This window comes from Pelophylax lessonae (assembly GCF_965119305.1).
Source record: "Pelophylax lessonae genome assembly, chromosome: 9".
NCBI lineage: Eukaryota > Metazoa > Chordata > Amphibia > Anura > Ranidae > Pelophylax > Pelophylax lessonae.
Window position 1 is genome coordinate 141,098,229 of NC_138776.1, and position 17,500 is coordinate 141,115,728.

General features: G+C 41.7%; 2 protein-coding genes across 4 annotated transcripts in view; one reads left to right on the forward strand and one right to left on the reverse strand.

Moving 5' to 3' along the window:
- Positions 1 to 17,374, reverse strand: part of FAM149B1 (family with sequence similarity 149 member B1) — a 41,404-nt gene extending 24,030 nt beyond the window's left edge. For 2 of the 3 annotated variants that reach the window (XM_082267360.1, XM_082267358.1), the window contains exons 1-8: positions 17,302 to 17,374; positions 13,511 to 13,587; positions 11,195 to 11,305; positions 7,646 to 7,769; positions 5,028 to 5,170; positions 3,365 to 3,484; positions 733 to 891; positions 328 to 515 (exon numbers count right to left, since the gene is read on the reverse strand). In XM_082267360.1, coding sequence (XP_082123486.1) covers positions 328 to 515; positions 733 to 891; positions 3,365 to 3,484; positions 5,028 to 5,170; positions 7,646 to 7,769; positions 11,195 to 11,305; positions 13,511 to 13,557 — 892 coding nt within the window. In that variant the 5' untranslated portion in view covers positions 13,558 to 13,587; positions 17,302 to 17,374. Of the gene's footprint in view, positions 1 to 327; positions 516 to 732; positions 892 to 3,364; positions 3,485 to 5,027; positions 5,171 to 7,645; positions 7,770 to 11,194; positions 11,306 to 13,510; positions 13,588 to 13,674; positions 13,712 to 17,301 lie in introns of those variants that run through there. The other variant, XM_082267359.1, reaches the window with a different exon arrangement.
- Positions 17,375 to 17,391: 17 nt separating this feature from the next.
- The window catches only part of ECD (ecdysoneless cell cycle regulator), a 29,726-nt gene continuing 29,617 nt past the window's right edge, over positions 17,392 to 17,500 (forward strand). The window contains exon 1 of the mRNA XM_082268460.1: positions 17,392 to 17,483. The gene's annotated coding sequence lies outside the window, so the exon portion shown is untranslated. The remainder of the gene's footprint in view (positions 17,484 to 17,500) is intronic.

The following is a 17,500-nucleotide window of genomic DNA, read 5'->3' on the forward strand; positions in this document are numbered from 1 at the left end:
AACACAAAACAACACAAAAGACAATTAACATATAATATGTATCAATACATACATCCAGATGCATGATCTGTGCTTGATCAGCTGCATTAGAGGGCAGGGGAAACATTGTGGGTCTAATAGACTCCTGATGCCCCTGTTACCTGTTTAATGCTATCACATAAGGGACTTGTTAAGCCCCCTGGGATAGCAATAAAGTTATATAAAAAATGTGATAAAAATAAAATTTTAATAAAAGAAATAAAAATTAAAAAAAAAAAAAAATTAAAAGTACCCCCATCTCCCTCACATATACACTTAAATGCAAACACGGGCTTTCACCCCACTCACCTGAGATTGATTCTTCCCAATGTCTACAAATGAGTTCCTCTAAACAGCCAAGCACTTCCCTCCAGACATCATCGAACAGACAGGCCAGCACAGCCTCTTTCTTGCAGTACTGTGGGGAAATAGGGGGGTAACCCATCTTCAGGCTGTCCAAAGACATTACTCTGTGCCATTCAAAGAGTTCATCATCCCTAAAAAAAAAATGTTAGCTTCACATTGTCTATCTGTTTATCTGCGTGCAACAGCTAAAATAGTAAAAGTCAATCTTTGACACAAAATCTAATGTCAGACAAGAAATGTCAAGTTAAAACATTTTTAAAATGTGTTTCAATGTTTTTCTGGAGCCGCAGAAACATACTGCTACCATATTACCTACTGGAAAACTGCTTTTCAGGGACAATTACTCACTTATCTCGACTGTCAAAAGCCAAATATTCCTCCATAATGCCATCCGACATGATGACACCTACAGCATCCTCCTCATCATCTTCAGAGAGGGAAAAGGACATAGGGGTGCTGGAGTCACTAGTTTCGGAGAGTGGAAATTTTGTACCATAAACGCCCAGCCTGAAAAACACATGATTATAAATGAAGATACAGTAAAACCTTGGATTGCGAGCATAATTCGTTCCGGAAGCATGCTTGTAATCCAAAGCACTCTTATATCAAAGCAAGTTTCCCCATAAGAAATAATGGAAATGGATGATTCGTTCCACAACCATTTATTCATAAATCCTTCAATTTATAGTCCATATAAAAAGATTATAGCAATGTGATAGGTTGTGTAACCATAAAATGTCCATCCACAAATAGCCGCTTCCACAAGGGGATTGGAAGCAAAATCCAGCAGGAGCTACAGAGTAGAAAAGAAGAGAAGAGAGGCGCCTCTAAGTGTAGCAAAATGGTTCCATTTAATGAAGGTACAACATTTAGCAACTCACATGGTTGATGAATAAAACAGGCACATCTAAGGATGCAGGCATCCGGGGTAAAGCTGTCCACATAGACCATCTTCTGAACCACCGGCTGCTAGTCTGTAATCCTGACTGACCGGGAAGACCACCCTGGAGTAAAGCGATCTGATAGAGAGGGGCAGCATGGAAGGGATGACGTAGATGGTGGTGCGGAGGATGGTCTATGTGGACAGCTTTACCCCTGATGCCTGCATCCTTAGATGTGCCTGTTTTAATCATCAACCACGTGATTTGCTAAATGTTGTACCTTCATTAAATGTAACCATATTGCTACACTACAGAAGCGCCTCTCTTCTTCTTTTATACTCAGCTGTGACTTGAGGCTACTTGTATATCAAGACATTGCTTGTATATCAAGTCAAAATTTATTTGAAAATTTTGCTTGTCTTGCAAAGCGCTCTTAAACCAAGTTACTCTCAAACCAAGGTTTTACTGTACATCATACTACTAGGATAGTATATTTTGAATACTTTAGTCCATTACTGATATGCCCTGTTTTTGTATATATTCTCCTCCCCACCTCAATACATGCTGGGCAGGAGACCTACATCATTTAGGCAGGCCATACATAGTTTAAATCTCGGCCAGTTTGCCAGGAACCGGCCAAGATTTGAACCATGTATGGGCAGGCTGAATGTACCAAGTTGATTGATCGATCAACTTGGGTACAACCAGCATGCCGGGTTTTACCTGCGATTATTGCTAGCGGCTGCTATAGCTGCTAGCAATAATCACTGTCTTCTCATGGCAGGGACAGCTTCCCCCGTCCCCCCTACCGGGAGAAGACAATGGCTCGGCAGGAGGGATTCCCACTTTAACACTATGTTGATGGAGAAATCAAGCAAATTTCTTTCCTGCAACAAAAAATTAGCTCCATGTATGGCCGGCCTTAGCCAAAAGTTTTATGACACCTGACCAACACCCATTAATTTTCTGGAGCTGAACATCTCATCCCAAAACCATGGGCTTGGAGCTAGCTCCCCTTTGGGACTATAACAGACCCTCACCCTTCCGGGAAGCCTTTTACAAGATTTTAAAGTGTGCCCATGGGAATTTGTGCCCATTCAGCATATGGAGCATTTAAAAAGCTAGGCTCTGGTGATGGATGAAAATACCTGACTCTCAATTGGCATTCCAATTCATCCCGTGTTCAATAGGATTTTTTATCAGAACTCAAGTTCCTCCACAAAAAAAATGATTGAACCTTGTATTTATGGAGTTTAGCAAAGCTGACCCCCCTACAATTAGCACAAATAAAAATTCCAGTGCATTTCCAGTGTGTATTAAAATAAAAAATGTAATTTGTGCTGCTTTTATTTTAAAGTGGTTGTTAACCCACTATTGTATAAGCATGCCATCCCCTCTGTTATATAACCCTATGTGTCTGTGCTGTAAAAAAAAAAAAGAGGACGATTATACCTTATATCAGAACATCTCCTGGCACTCAGGTGACTCCTCGGCTCTCTCCTCAGGAGATGCTCAGATATAAGGTATAATCGTCCGCTTTTTTTTACAGCACAGACACATAGCGTTATGCCCTGTACACACGTGCAGATTATCTGAAGACTTTTGTCTTCAGATTTACCTTTTCTATGTAGTGCAAGGGCCTGCCGGATTGCATACAAATTGAAAGTGTTTAGGTTTGATCTCATATTATATGGTTTTGGTAAGTCTGCAGACAAAAGTCTTCAGATAATCTGCACGTGTGTACGGGGCATTATATAACAGAAGGGATGGCATGCTTATACAATAGTGGGTTAACAACCACTTTAAAATAAAAGCAGCACAAATTAAACATTTTATAGGACAAAACAGCACAAACCTAGCACTAAAGAAACACACTGGAGTTTTTATTTGAGCAGATTGTAGGGGGCAAGCTTTGCTGAGCTTATTTATGGAGCTAGCTTTGTGTACAGAGGCACAGTCATGCTGGAAAAGAAGGGCCTTCCCCAAACTTTTGCCACAAAATTGGAAATGCACAATAATCTAAAATGTCTTTGTATGCTGTATGTTTTTTTTTTTTTTTTTTAAGCCTCAAAATATTACTTTGCTCATGTAACGCTCACTCATTGGAATCTCTGCCGTGGGCTGAACTGTAAGCTGTGGAAGAAGCAGCTTCCGAGGGCTGGCTGGAATACCACCTGTACCCATCTTCAATTGGAGCCACCGTCTGCCTGCCTTGTATTCTGAAATAGAAAATGTTGATCAGAAGAAGCATGGATAGAAATGAGTTATTCCTATCAAAGCAATTAATTTATTAATATGAATGGATTTATTGATGGGTTTATTAAAATGTTGCTACTATTGTAATTCTTTTTATTTTACCCTGGTATTACCTACTGGATACAATTAATTTACTGTTGGAAGCCACAAAATGATTTCAACACAGCACAGGTCTCCACACACAGGAAACATATACACAAGCCTAAACATTAAAAATACGTTCTGGTAGAAAATGCCTTTGAGGCAATCTGTGAACATCCCATATGACCCCTGCCAGCCAATGATCAGCATGGGCAGTGGAGAGGTGTGCATGTATAGGGGTTGCAGTAGGGGGGTTTATTAAGAATGTGGCTCAACTGCAGGGTTTTACCGCCCCAAACCTCACTTGTGTACAAGCGCTTAGAGATTTTAGTCTTTAATTTGTAGGTACTTTTAGGGTTATCAATGTATCAAACATAGAAAGTTTCCCCCTTTGACCAAATTCCTTTCTTTCTGGTTTTATGTGATCTGTGTGATCATAACTTGGCTTTGTTGTTCTGATCTTCTACCTGTAGAAAAGGACTTGTTTTACCCCACACACCTCCATCGAACAAACAAGAGTAGAATAAGCCATACTGGAGAGACTGACTGGAATCTCAATACATGACCCATGGCATGGTACAGAGTGGAGACCAGCCCTGTGTACTATACCTGCCCATTGTAGAATATGTATGGTGTCACCCAGCCATGCTCTGAGGTTCTAGTTGTTGTCTATAACAGTGGTCAGCATGAAAATCATAGCTGCACAATAACAGCATATTTTTACACCTTAATGCCCAAAAATGTTGGTCCTGCTGCATTTTTTCCAGAGTACTGTAATACACACTGAAGACGTTGTGGGTACAAGAATGGTGTCAGTGGGTGCAAAAATAACCCTTTAGCACTGTCAGTGGGTGCAAAAATCAGCCCCAGCATTCATGTCAGTGGACACAATAATAACCCCCAGCACTGATGCTAGTGAATGCAGTCATAACCCCCAACATTGATGTCAGTAAATGCAATAATAACCCCAAACATTGGTGTCAGTGGACACAATAATAACCCCCAGCACTGATGCTAGTGAACGCAGTCATAACCCCCAACAAAAATTTTTACCTGGGGGTGTCCAAACTTTCGATCACCACTGTATACTGTAAGAGTTACTGACATACCACTATTGTGATAAATTCACAGTAATAGGCAACCTCTATCCTCTAGGCAAGTCTAGACAGGCCCCAATGATGGAAATTCCATAGATGAGAAGCATTTTAATAGCAGTGTGTGTGTGTGGCAGATATACAAATCTGCAAATACATGCAATGGAGACCTCTCCTTTTATTCATATTTTAGACACAGGCTTAAAATTAGGCCTCTCTGGCAACACAAAGTACTATAAATTTGTTATACAGTTATGCAATGCTTAGAAGATGTATCCTGCTACACATGTAACACTGGAAAACGGCCAAGTCTGCAATCACAGTGACATACCGCAAATGTGGGAAGGATGACATCCATTGGTGGCACTCTTCCTGTAGACCCTCCACCAATGTGCTGGCCTTCTGTTCATAGAGCAATTCATCAATCTGTTTGAAAATCTTTTGCACCTGTCGTGTTGCGGCCTGATCAAACTCCTGTAAAAAGCAAAAGGTATCACATGCCACAGGAGCTCCACCTAAAATGACTATATGTATGTAGGCGATTTCCACTATTACTTGGGATATCTTTATCCTTTCTTTCCATCTGTGAATATAGTTGCCATAGTAATAAAAAAGATTCAAAAAAAAAAAAAGGATGGATGGCAACGCAAAGTATATGTAAATTTACTTTCTTGATTGTCCTTTGCGTGGCACAAGATTGAAGCCTTGGACATGTGGGTTATACTGCCACCTTCAGGAGGTCTAAACACTAACAAAACATGTTATGCCAGCCCTCATATAATCCCACCTCCAACCGTCATGCCTCATTTTTTGGCTAGTGTCCCAGGAGGTTGGATGCCTTTTCCTCAGCTCTGCTGTGGAAACCTCTTGTTTTTTTTAATAAGGTTTTTATCGTTAATCAAAATTCTTAATAAACAATGGATATATTTTCACTTTGGTCAATTTAATCATATTTCTTTCTCTGTGCTCACAGAGTTCTCATACCTACATCCCTCTCTTTTGGAGATTACTTTCTATGGGAAATTCCTTTTAAAATTGCTCTCCCTCTCCCTGATGATCTAGAGGCTCTAGAGAATAAAATGGTGAGTGTTGCAATTTTTTATATCACGCTGTATTTGCGCAGCGGTTATTCAAACACTATTTTTTTGGAAAAAAGACACTTTATTAAATTATAAAATTTCGGTAAAATATAAAAGATAATGTTACGCTGAGTAAATAGATACCAAACATGTCACTTTTTAAAACTGTGCATGCCCGTGGAACGGCAACAAACTACGGTATGGTAAATTATCCATAGGCGATGCTTTAAAAGTCTTTACAGGTTACCACTTTAGATTTACACAGAAGGTCTAGTGCTAGAATTATTGGTCTCGCTCTCATCTTTGTTGTGATACCTCGCATGAGTGGCGGGATCGCTGTTTACATATGCGTGCAGGACTGACACTGTCTGTTTAAATCTTTTTTGATCAACTTAATTGCTCTCACAAGAGATGAATAAGGGATAGCATGCACAGTGTCAGGCACTGAGAGATCTGGTATGTTCAAAGGGTGAACCCTTAAGCACAAGCTGATGGCTGAAGAAGCAGCCATCGTCCTGTGCTCATTTTGTTTAGCCGAATCCTGTCTTGAAGGTGATCCGGCAGCTATATAGTCGACGATCACCTTCACAGAGCATGAGTTGCAGTGTTTCCCCCCAACACACTGGATGCTGTAAGCCATGTTGCCCCGCACATCAGCAAACACAAACGCACGACATCAGGATGCACACGTGTGTGTTAACTGCATCAACTATGTGGGGTATCGCTGCGAATGACAGAGTAAGAGCAAAAATTCTAGCACAAGAGCTCCTGGTTAACTTTTAAACTGATGATCTGTAAAGGCTTTCAAAATTGCACTTATGAAGATTTTTGGGTACAGTCGTTTTTTGCGATATTGTGGGTGCACAATTAGACTTGCCATGTTTGGTATCTATTTACCCAACGCAACCTCATCTTTTATATTTTATTGTGCATTTGCACTAAAACTTATGTTATTATATTTTTTTCCTTAAAATTTGTGTTTGATAAACAGTTGCGCAAAAAATTTTACAGGACCTCTGCTTTCAGAAAATATATAATGTTCTGGGGGTTAGATAATTTTATGGCCAAAAATTAGGATTTTTATATGCGCGCAAATGATAAAAATTGCTCTAATGCCAAACTAGTTAAAGTGGTTGTTAAGCCACTATGTTATCTTTACACCATCCCCTCTGTTAGATTACAACCCGTATCCTAATCCTGTGCTTTTTAAAAAAAAAAAAAAAAAAAAGCAGATTTCTACCTGTTTTTACAGCGTCTCCCGGCGCTCACATGACTCCAGGCTCTCTCCTCTCCCAATCTGACATCTCCAGCGGGCGGGGCCAAGAACGGGGGTCAGCCGGGGAGGAAAGAAGGGGAGAGCCGGGAGTCAAGTGAGCGGCGCTGTGAAAACAGGTAGAAATCTGCTTCCTTTTTTTAACAAAGCACAGGAACAGGATAGGATACAGGTTGTTATCTAACAGAGGGTATGGTGTAAAGATAACATAGTTTTGTCGTAGCTGGGATGGGAGCAGAGTGGCGCTAGTGAGAGCTGACAGGTGGGGAGAGGAGGGGGGAGGAGGACAAAGGGAGACTGAGGGGAGCTGCATATAGCTGCAGATGATGGAGGCACATACACTGACTACGGTGTCAGAGCTCAGCAGCCATGATACACCATGGTCAGTATACAGAGGGGGGGTAGAAACTGGCAGGATCAGCCAGGTTTTTTAGGTGATACAGGGGGCCAAACTACACAGCACAAGCACCGTGCTATATAACATATATAAGGGAACAGGATCCATATATTTTTTTTTTTAGGGTAACAAACGCTTTAATGTGCACAGATATAGTGTGTTTCCCATAAAATTCCAAGTCAAGCACTTGCTGTACTTACATCAAAGCCCCAAGATATAACTGAGCTGTTATCAGTGGAGAGTTCTGCACAACTTTGAAATTCTGACCATGAAACCTCTGTGTCATTTCTCTGGAATGCAGAATTTTCTGAAACCTCTGATTTACTGGGGGAGAAAAGAAAACACAGATACCTTCACTAACCTGCTCATGTAAAACAATTCCAATTTTTTTTTTCTCCAAAGTGATTTTTATTGATTTCCAAACAAACAGATAAACAAGCAAAATAAAATAACAAACCAATGTCAACAGTATGGATATCCATAAGGCACATCATTGGCATAGAAATGCAAATACAGGTACAACATTTGTACATCAATATCTAACAGAAACAGTTTGCAAATAGTCACAATGTTAACAATTTTATTACCATGGCGAATAGGTTATATTAAATTTGGGCATTAATCGGTAGGAGTACCATGCAACCCATGCTTCCCATTTTTTGTTGAACGAGGTGGAGGATGGTTGGGGTCTGGCTGCCAGGAGTTTTTCATAGTGGTAGTTCAAGTTTACCTATGCAGTTACTTCTGAGGGGTTTGGGGAGGCATTATCTTTCCAACAACAATTCCAAAATTTGATAAATAAACAACCTTCTGGTTTGGTATATATAGTATAAGACCCCTTTCACACAAGGTGGATCTGTTTGGACAGACTCTGCTTGCTCAGCGGGATCGCTCCGTTGATTCCCACTGAGCAGGAGGATGACAGGTCCGTCTCCAGACCTGTCAGAGTCCCACTCTCCTCTATGGGGAGATCGGATGAAAATGGACAGCCTGTCCATTTTCATCCAATCCGACCCGCTGGATGGATGGCGAACGCCTGTCTGTTTTCAGCGAATCTTGTTGGATCGGATGCCAGGCGGGTGTCCGCCTCCCCATAGACGTCAATGGGTGGCCCAATCGGTCCAATCATGTGAAAGGGGCCTTATGCATGCTGTAACCAGAAACAATATATTTGTAGTTTGCCATATACAGTAATTGGTTAAAAGAGAAAGATATGGTAAATAAAGTGTTTTCTGGGCAAATCAAGATTCTTTTGCAAATGGCGATTCACACAATCTGCAGGTGGCTGCAGGTGGTCCACACATCCAATATCAGATTATGCAAATTGTCATGGAATTTTTTAAACAAAAAAGGAAAATATAATTTAACTGAATAACATCAGATTATCCTATGCTGAGGTCAACCACAAATTGCTTTGTTTAATCATATCATATGTAGTCAAGCAAAGAAACAGAAAGAGAAATTCTCTACTCTACTGTATATTACACCCATTAAACATGACCAGCCTAATGATTTGAAGCTGTGGGGGAATCCAATGAAGCTGCTGCGCCACTTTTCTGGCTTTAATCCCTCTTTGTAATATAGTGTGCCAAATTCATAAAGCATTTGCGACAGTTTTGGTTCTGACAGCCGCTTGTGCACCAAATTCAGGTAAATGATAAAATATATTTTTTTGTTATTGTACCTATTTAAGCCTTGCAGCCTCCCAACCAGCAGCTCCACATTTCATATAAAATTGGTCTGGTGCACATAATATTGTTTAGGCAATTATATCACTTTTTAATATTAGGGTGCGCAGGTAGAGGATACATTTATTAAGTTTTTCTAAATGTTAAAATGCACCACTTTTACACTGTGTCGCATTGAATGCGGTGTGTGTTTGCGCTTTCATGAGCCACACTCCCTGGAATTCATAGGGCCTGGCCCAGGCAGTTTTTGCAGAAGTGTCTCTCATGCATCCTAAAAGTATTGAAGAATGCACCAAACTCATATACCTGTCTAGAACGTGTAATTGAATTTGGGTCATGCTGCGTCACTTTCAGAATACACATGAGACACTTTCTCGTTTCAAATAGTTTTTATTGCAATTTTTGTCAAACAACAGGGGAAAACAATAAGCAGGATTGCATAATACATGTAACAGGTATTGCGATGAAAGAGTCAATTATCAATATTCAACCAGATCAATTTAGCTCATATAGCACATAAAATCCTCAATACAGTAAGGTGTAAAGCAGGCATGTCCAACCTGCGGCCCGAGGGCCGCATGTGTCCCAGAACCTCAGGCAATGCGGCCCACTGCCCCCTGACAATTTTTGCTGGGGAGGAAGGAAGTCAGGTCGGGGGGCACGGCCACAGCAGCTTCCAACTAACGGTAGGCAGAGGCTGCCTCAGAGGGGGGGGAGGGGGGGGGAGGATGTGCAGTGTTTCTGACTCCTACCACCATGACCACTTGAAATCACTGAGGTGGTCATGGTGGTTAGATTGTTGCTTTATTATCATTTAGAAGAAGTAAACCTCTGTATACTGATTCAATTTCATTTGATCATCCCCTAGTTGTGTTAAATTAGTGCCGTGGGAAGGGCGTGGCGGCATTTTTTTACTTATCTACCTTAACTATAGTATATATTTTATATGCGGCCCGAGAAAATTTCTCTACACTCAATGTGGCCCAGAGAAGCCAAAAGGTTGGACACCCATGGTGTAAAGCATAAAGCATGAGTCTCATATCCTCAACACTCATATCAGCTAGTAACTACAGAACTGTTCAAGTGCGCCATCTAGCGGCCACATATTAAATGTCAGATTAGGTTATACAGTGAAGTTTGAACTGAACCAATGATACCAATGGGACCATTTATTTTTTTCCTTATGACAAAGCTCACTCGTGGGGGACATGAGTAGCTTGTATGTAACATGAGACACTTTCACAAAAATCTGTCTGAGCCAGTTTTCCTCTCTGTACACCAAAAGAGAGTTGGTCTTAATTAGCTCCACTTTTACATTTGGCGCATTCAACGCAACACAATGTAAAAGTGGCGCATTCAATGCGGCATTGTAAAAGTAGCGCATTTTAGATTTATCTGAATTTGGTGCACAAGTTGCTGTCAAAACCAAAAGTGTTGCAAATGCGTCGCAAATTTGGCACAATACATTAACAAGAGGGACTGAAGGGTAAATACACCTTTTGTACCATGTTACAAATCCACCGGCCCCTGCATCGACCCCCTCCCTGACTCCCAGTTGTGACAGGCGGCGGGGGGCATTCTGTCAAGATCTGCCAACCCACCCGCCCAGCTGCATCATTCATTCATTCATTTCATTCTGTGAATGGAAAACTACAAGGTCTGGCAGCCTTCGCGGCTGTCGGCTTCCAGTTCTCAATGAACAACCACGGTGCTGTTGAACAATCTGGTAGTTCATTGATGCTTCCTATTAATGTGTAACTGCTTGCCAATACATTGTATGGCCAGAGAGCTTACATTCAGAGTCTGCAAGAGCCCTGCATTGCACCCACGATCTGCTGATAATGAGCGCAATGCTTTCCAGGCTCCCAATAAAAAATTATAAATGTACATTTTTTTACCTACAAAAAGACGTGCATTTATTAGTTTTTTAAAAAAGGTGAACTTATCCTTTAACGCCAGAAAAGTGGCGCAGTGACTTTTATTCAATTCCCCCTGATGTTTTATCATTACTAAGCAAGTGCTTCTACTTTGCTTATAGTCTAAAAGCAATCCAGCTTATACCTTTCATTTTCAGAAGCTGCTACGTATCGTTCACTTCCACGAGATGTAGGCAAACTGTCTACTCTGTCCGGAGGAGGATGATTCTCTGCAGCTTTAGCAAGTGTCTGATTTCTGAAATTATACACAAAATATATACATTATTCAAAAATCAACTACATAGCTCACATTTTTATAGGTTTAGAACACAAGAAAACAGAATGCATAGAATGTACATTTTCCTTAAAATATATCTCCTTTATGTTTCAAGAGGTACCCAATCCAGTTACTATGTGATACACAAGCTTCATAAAGTAAACCAAAAGCTTCTTTTTCCCTCCCTGATTCATATCCTTCTTCATTTCACATGCTCCCTGTAACGGGCCCTGTACTGAAGAAGAGTATGTCTGCCATATAAGCTTCCATGGCCTGGTACCAGCACGATCCAAGATCCCTTAGCCCACCCAGTCACTTGTCAAGACATTAGTATAGGGTGGTAAGAAGCATAAGACTGTTTATTCAAACACAGGCACAAAGAGATATACACTCAGGGGACAACCCCCCCCAATTGCATAATAACACAGGGCGGGGTAAACTACATTCCATAACATGACACACAGGTATATTCAACTTTCCAACAATAGAAAGTCTTTACGAAGGGCTGCTGGAGAAATCCCCACTCCCCTCTAGCAGCTAATCCACATACATCCCATAATAGGTTGATCCCAAGGCAGACAGAAACAAAAGAACAATCGGATACAGACATTAACAATGACAAACCCCACACCCCACATGTCTGTCTTTCATTCCCAGTGACGGTAACTACCGTCATACTCCCTCTCCCAGATAACGCAGCTCATAATGAAAGGATTTCATAGGGGGAAAAGACTGAACAGGTACTGGTCTATGTCAAAGGCAAAGGATTCTGCACACATCCCAGAAAAACTCAAATCGAAAATAGTGTTACCCCAATTGGGACTTTAGAGGCAGATAGAAAAAATAATAAGAAGGTATGACAAAAAGTAAATAAAACGTACCAAAGTTGTATTATTGTACAATCTAAAAACATGACCATAAGGTCAGATAATAAATCCCATCATAAAACCACATAACATGATGACACGTATTGTTGTAAATGGAGAGCACCCTGAAACTCGGATCTGTTGGGACACTAGGCTGGCCAACACGGTGTAGGAGGCCAGATTCTTAGGGTTGTTCACCAAGCAACCCAATGCGTTTCGGAGACAAGTGTTTATTCCTTCCTCGGTGGTAGAGAAGGATGCAAAGATAAAGGGTCATCATAAATAAAAGAAACAAATGCATGACAATAGCATACTCCAACAAGCTGTATTCGCATGCCCAGAAAGCCGATGTAGATGTAGCCTAGCTGTAAACCCCTGGGACTGTAAGCAGCAATAAGAATGGTTTACCCATTAAGGGAAATTATAGCAAACAGGTCAGCAAATATAGGTGTGATGGGTGATGGAGGTCTGCCGTATGCCAAAGTGGAAGGATTTCAGCAACAGTGCTCCTGATGCATACTCGCCATAGGGAGCTTTCCGATCATGAGACCACCGTGACAGCCAATCTCAGCGGTCACATGACCTGAATGCCCATCGCTGCCTCCTAGCTTTTAGAACTCCTAAAGTGTCGGGCGGGTTAATAAACTTTATTTTATTTGTATAATGCAAAAATGTCAGTCCCAGACTCTAGCCACCCATCTCTAGCCACTCTGTGCGGCCTATGCATGTCAGTGTACAAAGCAGATGCACATCATTGCGTATTCCCATTGGGGGAGCCCACATTCTGCAGTGGCTCCATACAGAGTCTGCTAGTAAAAGGAGCCACTGCAGAAGTGGATGTTATGTTTATAGAAAGAAAAAAAAAGAATCATGTACTAAAAAGAAGATAAAAGTAAAGAGACCCAACAAATTGTAAGTAAGGCGATGTGATATGCACTTTTTTCAAAGAGGTTTAATGACATTCCATCTATCTATTGATACCCCTAAATGCCAACCCTTTACTATCCCTAAAGTAACCCCTAAAAGTCTGTATGTATCAGACACCAAAAGTACGCAATCCATCCAACTAAATCTAGGAACCGAATTAAACTGATTGACCTTGGTATTGGTCATTAGTCTCCAGAAGATTGTGTTCTTTATCACACACAGACACAGCTCACAGATGCGTCCAGCAATCCTTTATATGTCACAAGAAAATAAATAAATAAATAAAAAAATAACGACAAAGGCACATAGGCAGCTGTGATAGTACAAGAGACAAAGAGGTTCCTGAAAACAACGTATGTGAAATAAATAGGAGATAACATATTGGACTTACATGTGTAAAATCTGTGATACTGGCTTCCTTTTGTATCTGGAAATCATTCTAGTCACTTATTCACGACTCCAAGAAGCCTGCATTGTAAAGACATATACATGTTAGATTGCAATTACAATGCATGTCCTTTCATTTGTGCTCTTAGTTTCCATATGTATCCTCACCTTTAATGTCAAGGAACAACTGCACTATATGTGCCCATTGACCACGGGTTGCAACTCTACTATACAATTATTTTCTACAATGATGAGGGATCGCTAGTCCTTGTTTCTTGTCTAATGGTGGCCAAAAATGAAACCATTACATAAATGACGGTATTTTCATGAGATTTACTATCTGACTGTAAACACATTCGAAGGATTGAAACAATTGTCCAATGTGCCATGCATTTAAAGTGGAACTTTAGTCAGAAATAAATCCTGCTAGATCACTTCAGGCTGTCCCCTTTTGCAGTTATAGCTATGTAAAATATTAAAAATAAGTGCCTATACTGTTTAAAATCCAGTAATACACTGTCTCACCCTGCTCTGCACATGCTCAGTTTCTCTGTATTTTCCAGCACTTTCCCTAAAATGTAGAGACCAATCTGCTGACAGCCTAAAGATTTACTGCTGCTCAGGGGCTCTGGGCTTCAGCAAAATGGCAGCTTCCAGCAAGAAGAAACAGGAGCAATGCTGGAGGCAATTTACAGCACACTGATTTTGGTAGCATAATTAATTAATAATAATTATTATTATTAATGAGGAATGTATCTTCCTTTCTAAAGAACATTCTTTTTATCCAAGTAGTTATGGGTAAGGGTCCACTTTAACAGTCATATCCAATAGCCTTCTTTCCTATGTCTCTGTATCCTATAATGTGTCTGTACAGCTTTCTGTAGCATTTCATTCATTTTTTTTGTTTTTTTGTAAATTTTAGCTCAGGAAATCCAGACTTACATTTAATGTGTAGACAGCTTCCTTGAAAATCCACCCTTCTGGGTTGGTTCCCTAACTGCTCCTGCCCCGGACCACCCCCCCCCCCCCCCCAATTTATGGCTGTCTCCTTTGCCATGCCGGCTGCAAAGGAGACAACCGTGCGGCATGTTCCCAGCTGGGGCTGTGTGTGTCCATGGAAACACAGAGCACCCGGAAAGCCATGTCTCTGCTTCTTCCCCTCACCCCCCACCTCCTGACAGACAGATACAGGAGTCAATCACTCCCCTGCCCTGACCTCCCTTCTTCAGCCAGGAAGTTCTGGGGAATGGTTGGGATCATGAAGGACCATGGTGGCAGTGACAAGGACAGCAGGTAAGTGTTAGGCCTCATTCGCATTGGATGAATCTGTGTCCCATGTGATGGCCATGTTTACCCACACTGGGATGAAAAGGTGTTCAATGCATCCACCTGTGGGCAATGCTATTGTTGTTCATTGTAAGTAGCTGCATGGACACAGCTGTCGCTTCCAATGTCACATCCATTTAGGTGCTTTAAGCCCCGTATACACGATCAGATTATCGAACGATCTGTCGTCCGTTTTTTGTGGCATGCTAGTCTGATGTGGAAAGTGAAGAGGTTATTTTCATACGAATTTTCCCGTACGACAGAATTCTACTTCAGAAGTAATGTCATGTGTTGGATTGCTTTGTATGTGTTCTTTCATCTCTGAGCATGCCTGGTCTTAAGATTTTTTTGGACGAAAACTGTACTAATTAAAGGAAAATCGGACGTTGTGTTGACATACGATAAAAATTTTATAGCCTGCGCATCCAGATTTTGTTGTCCGAAAATCCGTAATCGGCTGTCGAAAGCACCATACTAACAATCCAAAAATCGGCAGATCGTTTGTCGGATGAAATTTCCCTTTCGATTTTCATATTGTGTACGGGCCTTTAGGGGCTGCACCTGCAGCTGTTCGGATGTCACATTGGGAGCAGCAGCTGTGCCTTTGCAGCTGCTTAGTCCCAATTGACAGCAATGGGGATGCCTGGAACACCTGTGTATCCCTGTGCAGGTAAACATGGCTGTCACATAGGGCATGGATTCATGCACCCAGTGTGAACAAGGCTTTAGGGGAGAGGTTGCTTAGCACAAGCACTGCTGTGAATACAGTAGGTAAAATGCTGAGCCTTTAATACTATATGAAAGAGGAAGGAAACTTCCATCCTTAAATTTTACATATAGGTAAACCTATAATAAGACCTACCTATAGGTAGTGTAACTATCTCCTAAACATGCACCTTTAGGAGTTATTTACTGTACATGCAGACAGTGACATCACTGGAGCATACACTCTGAAGGAATGCCCACTTTTGCCATTCCTTCAGAGCCCTGTGCCCTGACCAGCGGGTGACTTCATTACGGCTTTGGCCAGTCACAGAGCCAGAGTCAGCGAACCCGGAAGCAAGACGGGTGAAGATGGAAGCCGTCTCCAGCGATGACATTGCATCGCTGGAACGCTTCGTTTTCAGGTAAGGTTCACATAATGTGCTAGTATGCAATGCATACAAGCACATTATGCCTTTGCCTTGCAGGTAAGAAAGAAAAAAACGTGCAGTGGTTTAAAACCGTTTTAAAGTAGAACCCAAAGCATTTTTTTTTTCATTTTGGATAGAGTAGGGCAGAGTTATAACCCTGGTTAGTTTTTTTGTTGCCATCTGTGTCCCCTTGGGGAGATTTCCCTTCATTTCCTGTCCCATAGCCAAACAGGAAGTGAGGGGAAATCCCTGCCAAGTTAGAAGAGCCCTAGTTGTTTCCCACTGGAAGATGTTCCCTCTAATCCTGTTTGGGAGATCTCAAGGGAATTCTTTGGGGACCCCTAGGTCACCAAAACTAGTGTACCCATTGAAGGGTTTCCCCTCTATTACTTTTCTAGGGAAAACCCAAAATTTGGATATTTTTTTTACTTTCACTTTCAATGGTAATGGTAAACAGGACAAATAGAGAGGGAGAATCTCCTTAACGGGGGCACAGACAGCAATAAAAACTGTAAGGGAGTCTCATCTCTCTCCTGCCATCCAAAACAAAAAAAAAGTTTTGCCTTTAGTTATAGATTAAGTCGTTTTACAACAGACTGTAAGCAGGCAGGCCATTAGCACAGAAGAGACCTGCAATACTGCAATAAAATAGATGTACCTGCCCTTCACTTCCTGTCCCATAGCCAAACAGGAAGTGAGAGAAATTCCCTGCCAGGTTACAAGATTCCTGGATGTTTCCAGAACTAGTGTTCCCATTGGAAGATTTCCCATCTATTCCTGTTCGGGGGAGAAACCGTAAAATTTGATTTATTGTCTTTTACTTTTGATCATAACAGTAAACAGGACCAATAGTGAGGGTGGATCTCCCTAACGGGGCCACTGACAGCAATAAAGTCTGACAGGGGTTCTAATCCCTCTCCACTTTATCCAAAACTAAAAACAAAAAGGTTGCCTTTGGATGTCAGGGGTCACACGTGAGTGGCCATAAATCAGGAAAGGGAAGCAGCACTGTACTGCAGGCAGGACTGGACACACCCAGTGGTGAGTGGGGACACCCATAAAGATAAGGTGATTGGGGACACATCATGTCAGGACTTCTCATATATGAGAGTCTATATCAGACTCCACATATCAGTGACAGATCATGTTTGGGTGGTGTGATCCTTTCCTCTGATTTCCTACAGGCTGTGACACTCTACCATACAATTCACACGTCTATCACAGAGCTGCTGCTGCTCTCATCCTGGAACCATTACACACAGAAGATCGGTCCATGAAGAAATGTCCCCCTGCTCCACCCCCCACCCGTACATTCGCTCCGGGATAACATTCTCACCATCTCCTGCTGTCAGGTCGCCGTCAGGACGCGCCATAGTCGTCATGACAGCCGGAAACGTCAGCATGTGTGCGCCGCCTCTAGTCACATGTTCCTCCAGGAGGCGCTGGGTGATGATGTCACCCTAGGAAATCCCTATGGAGTGTGTGTAATGTGACAGCTGAGGAGGGAACCCAGCGCAGGTAGGTGTACAGGGGAC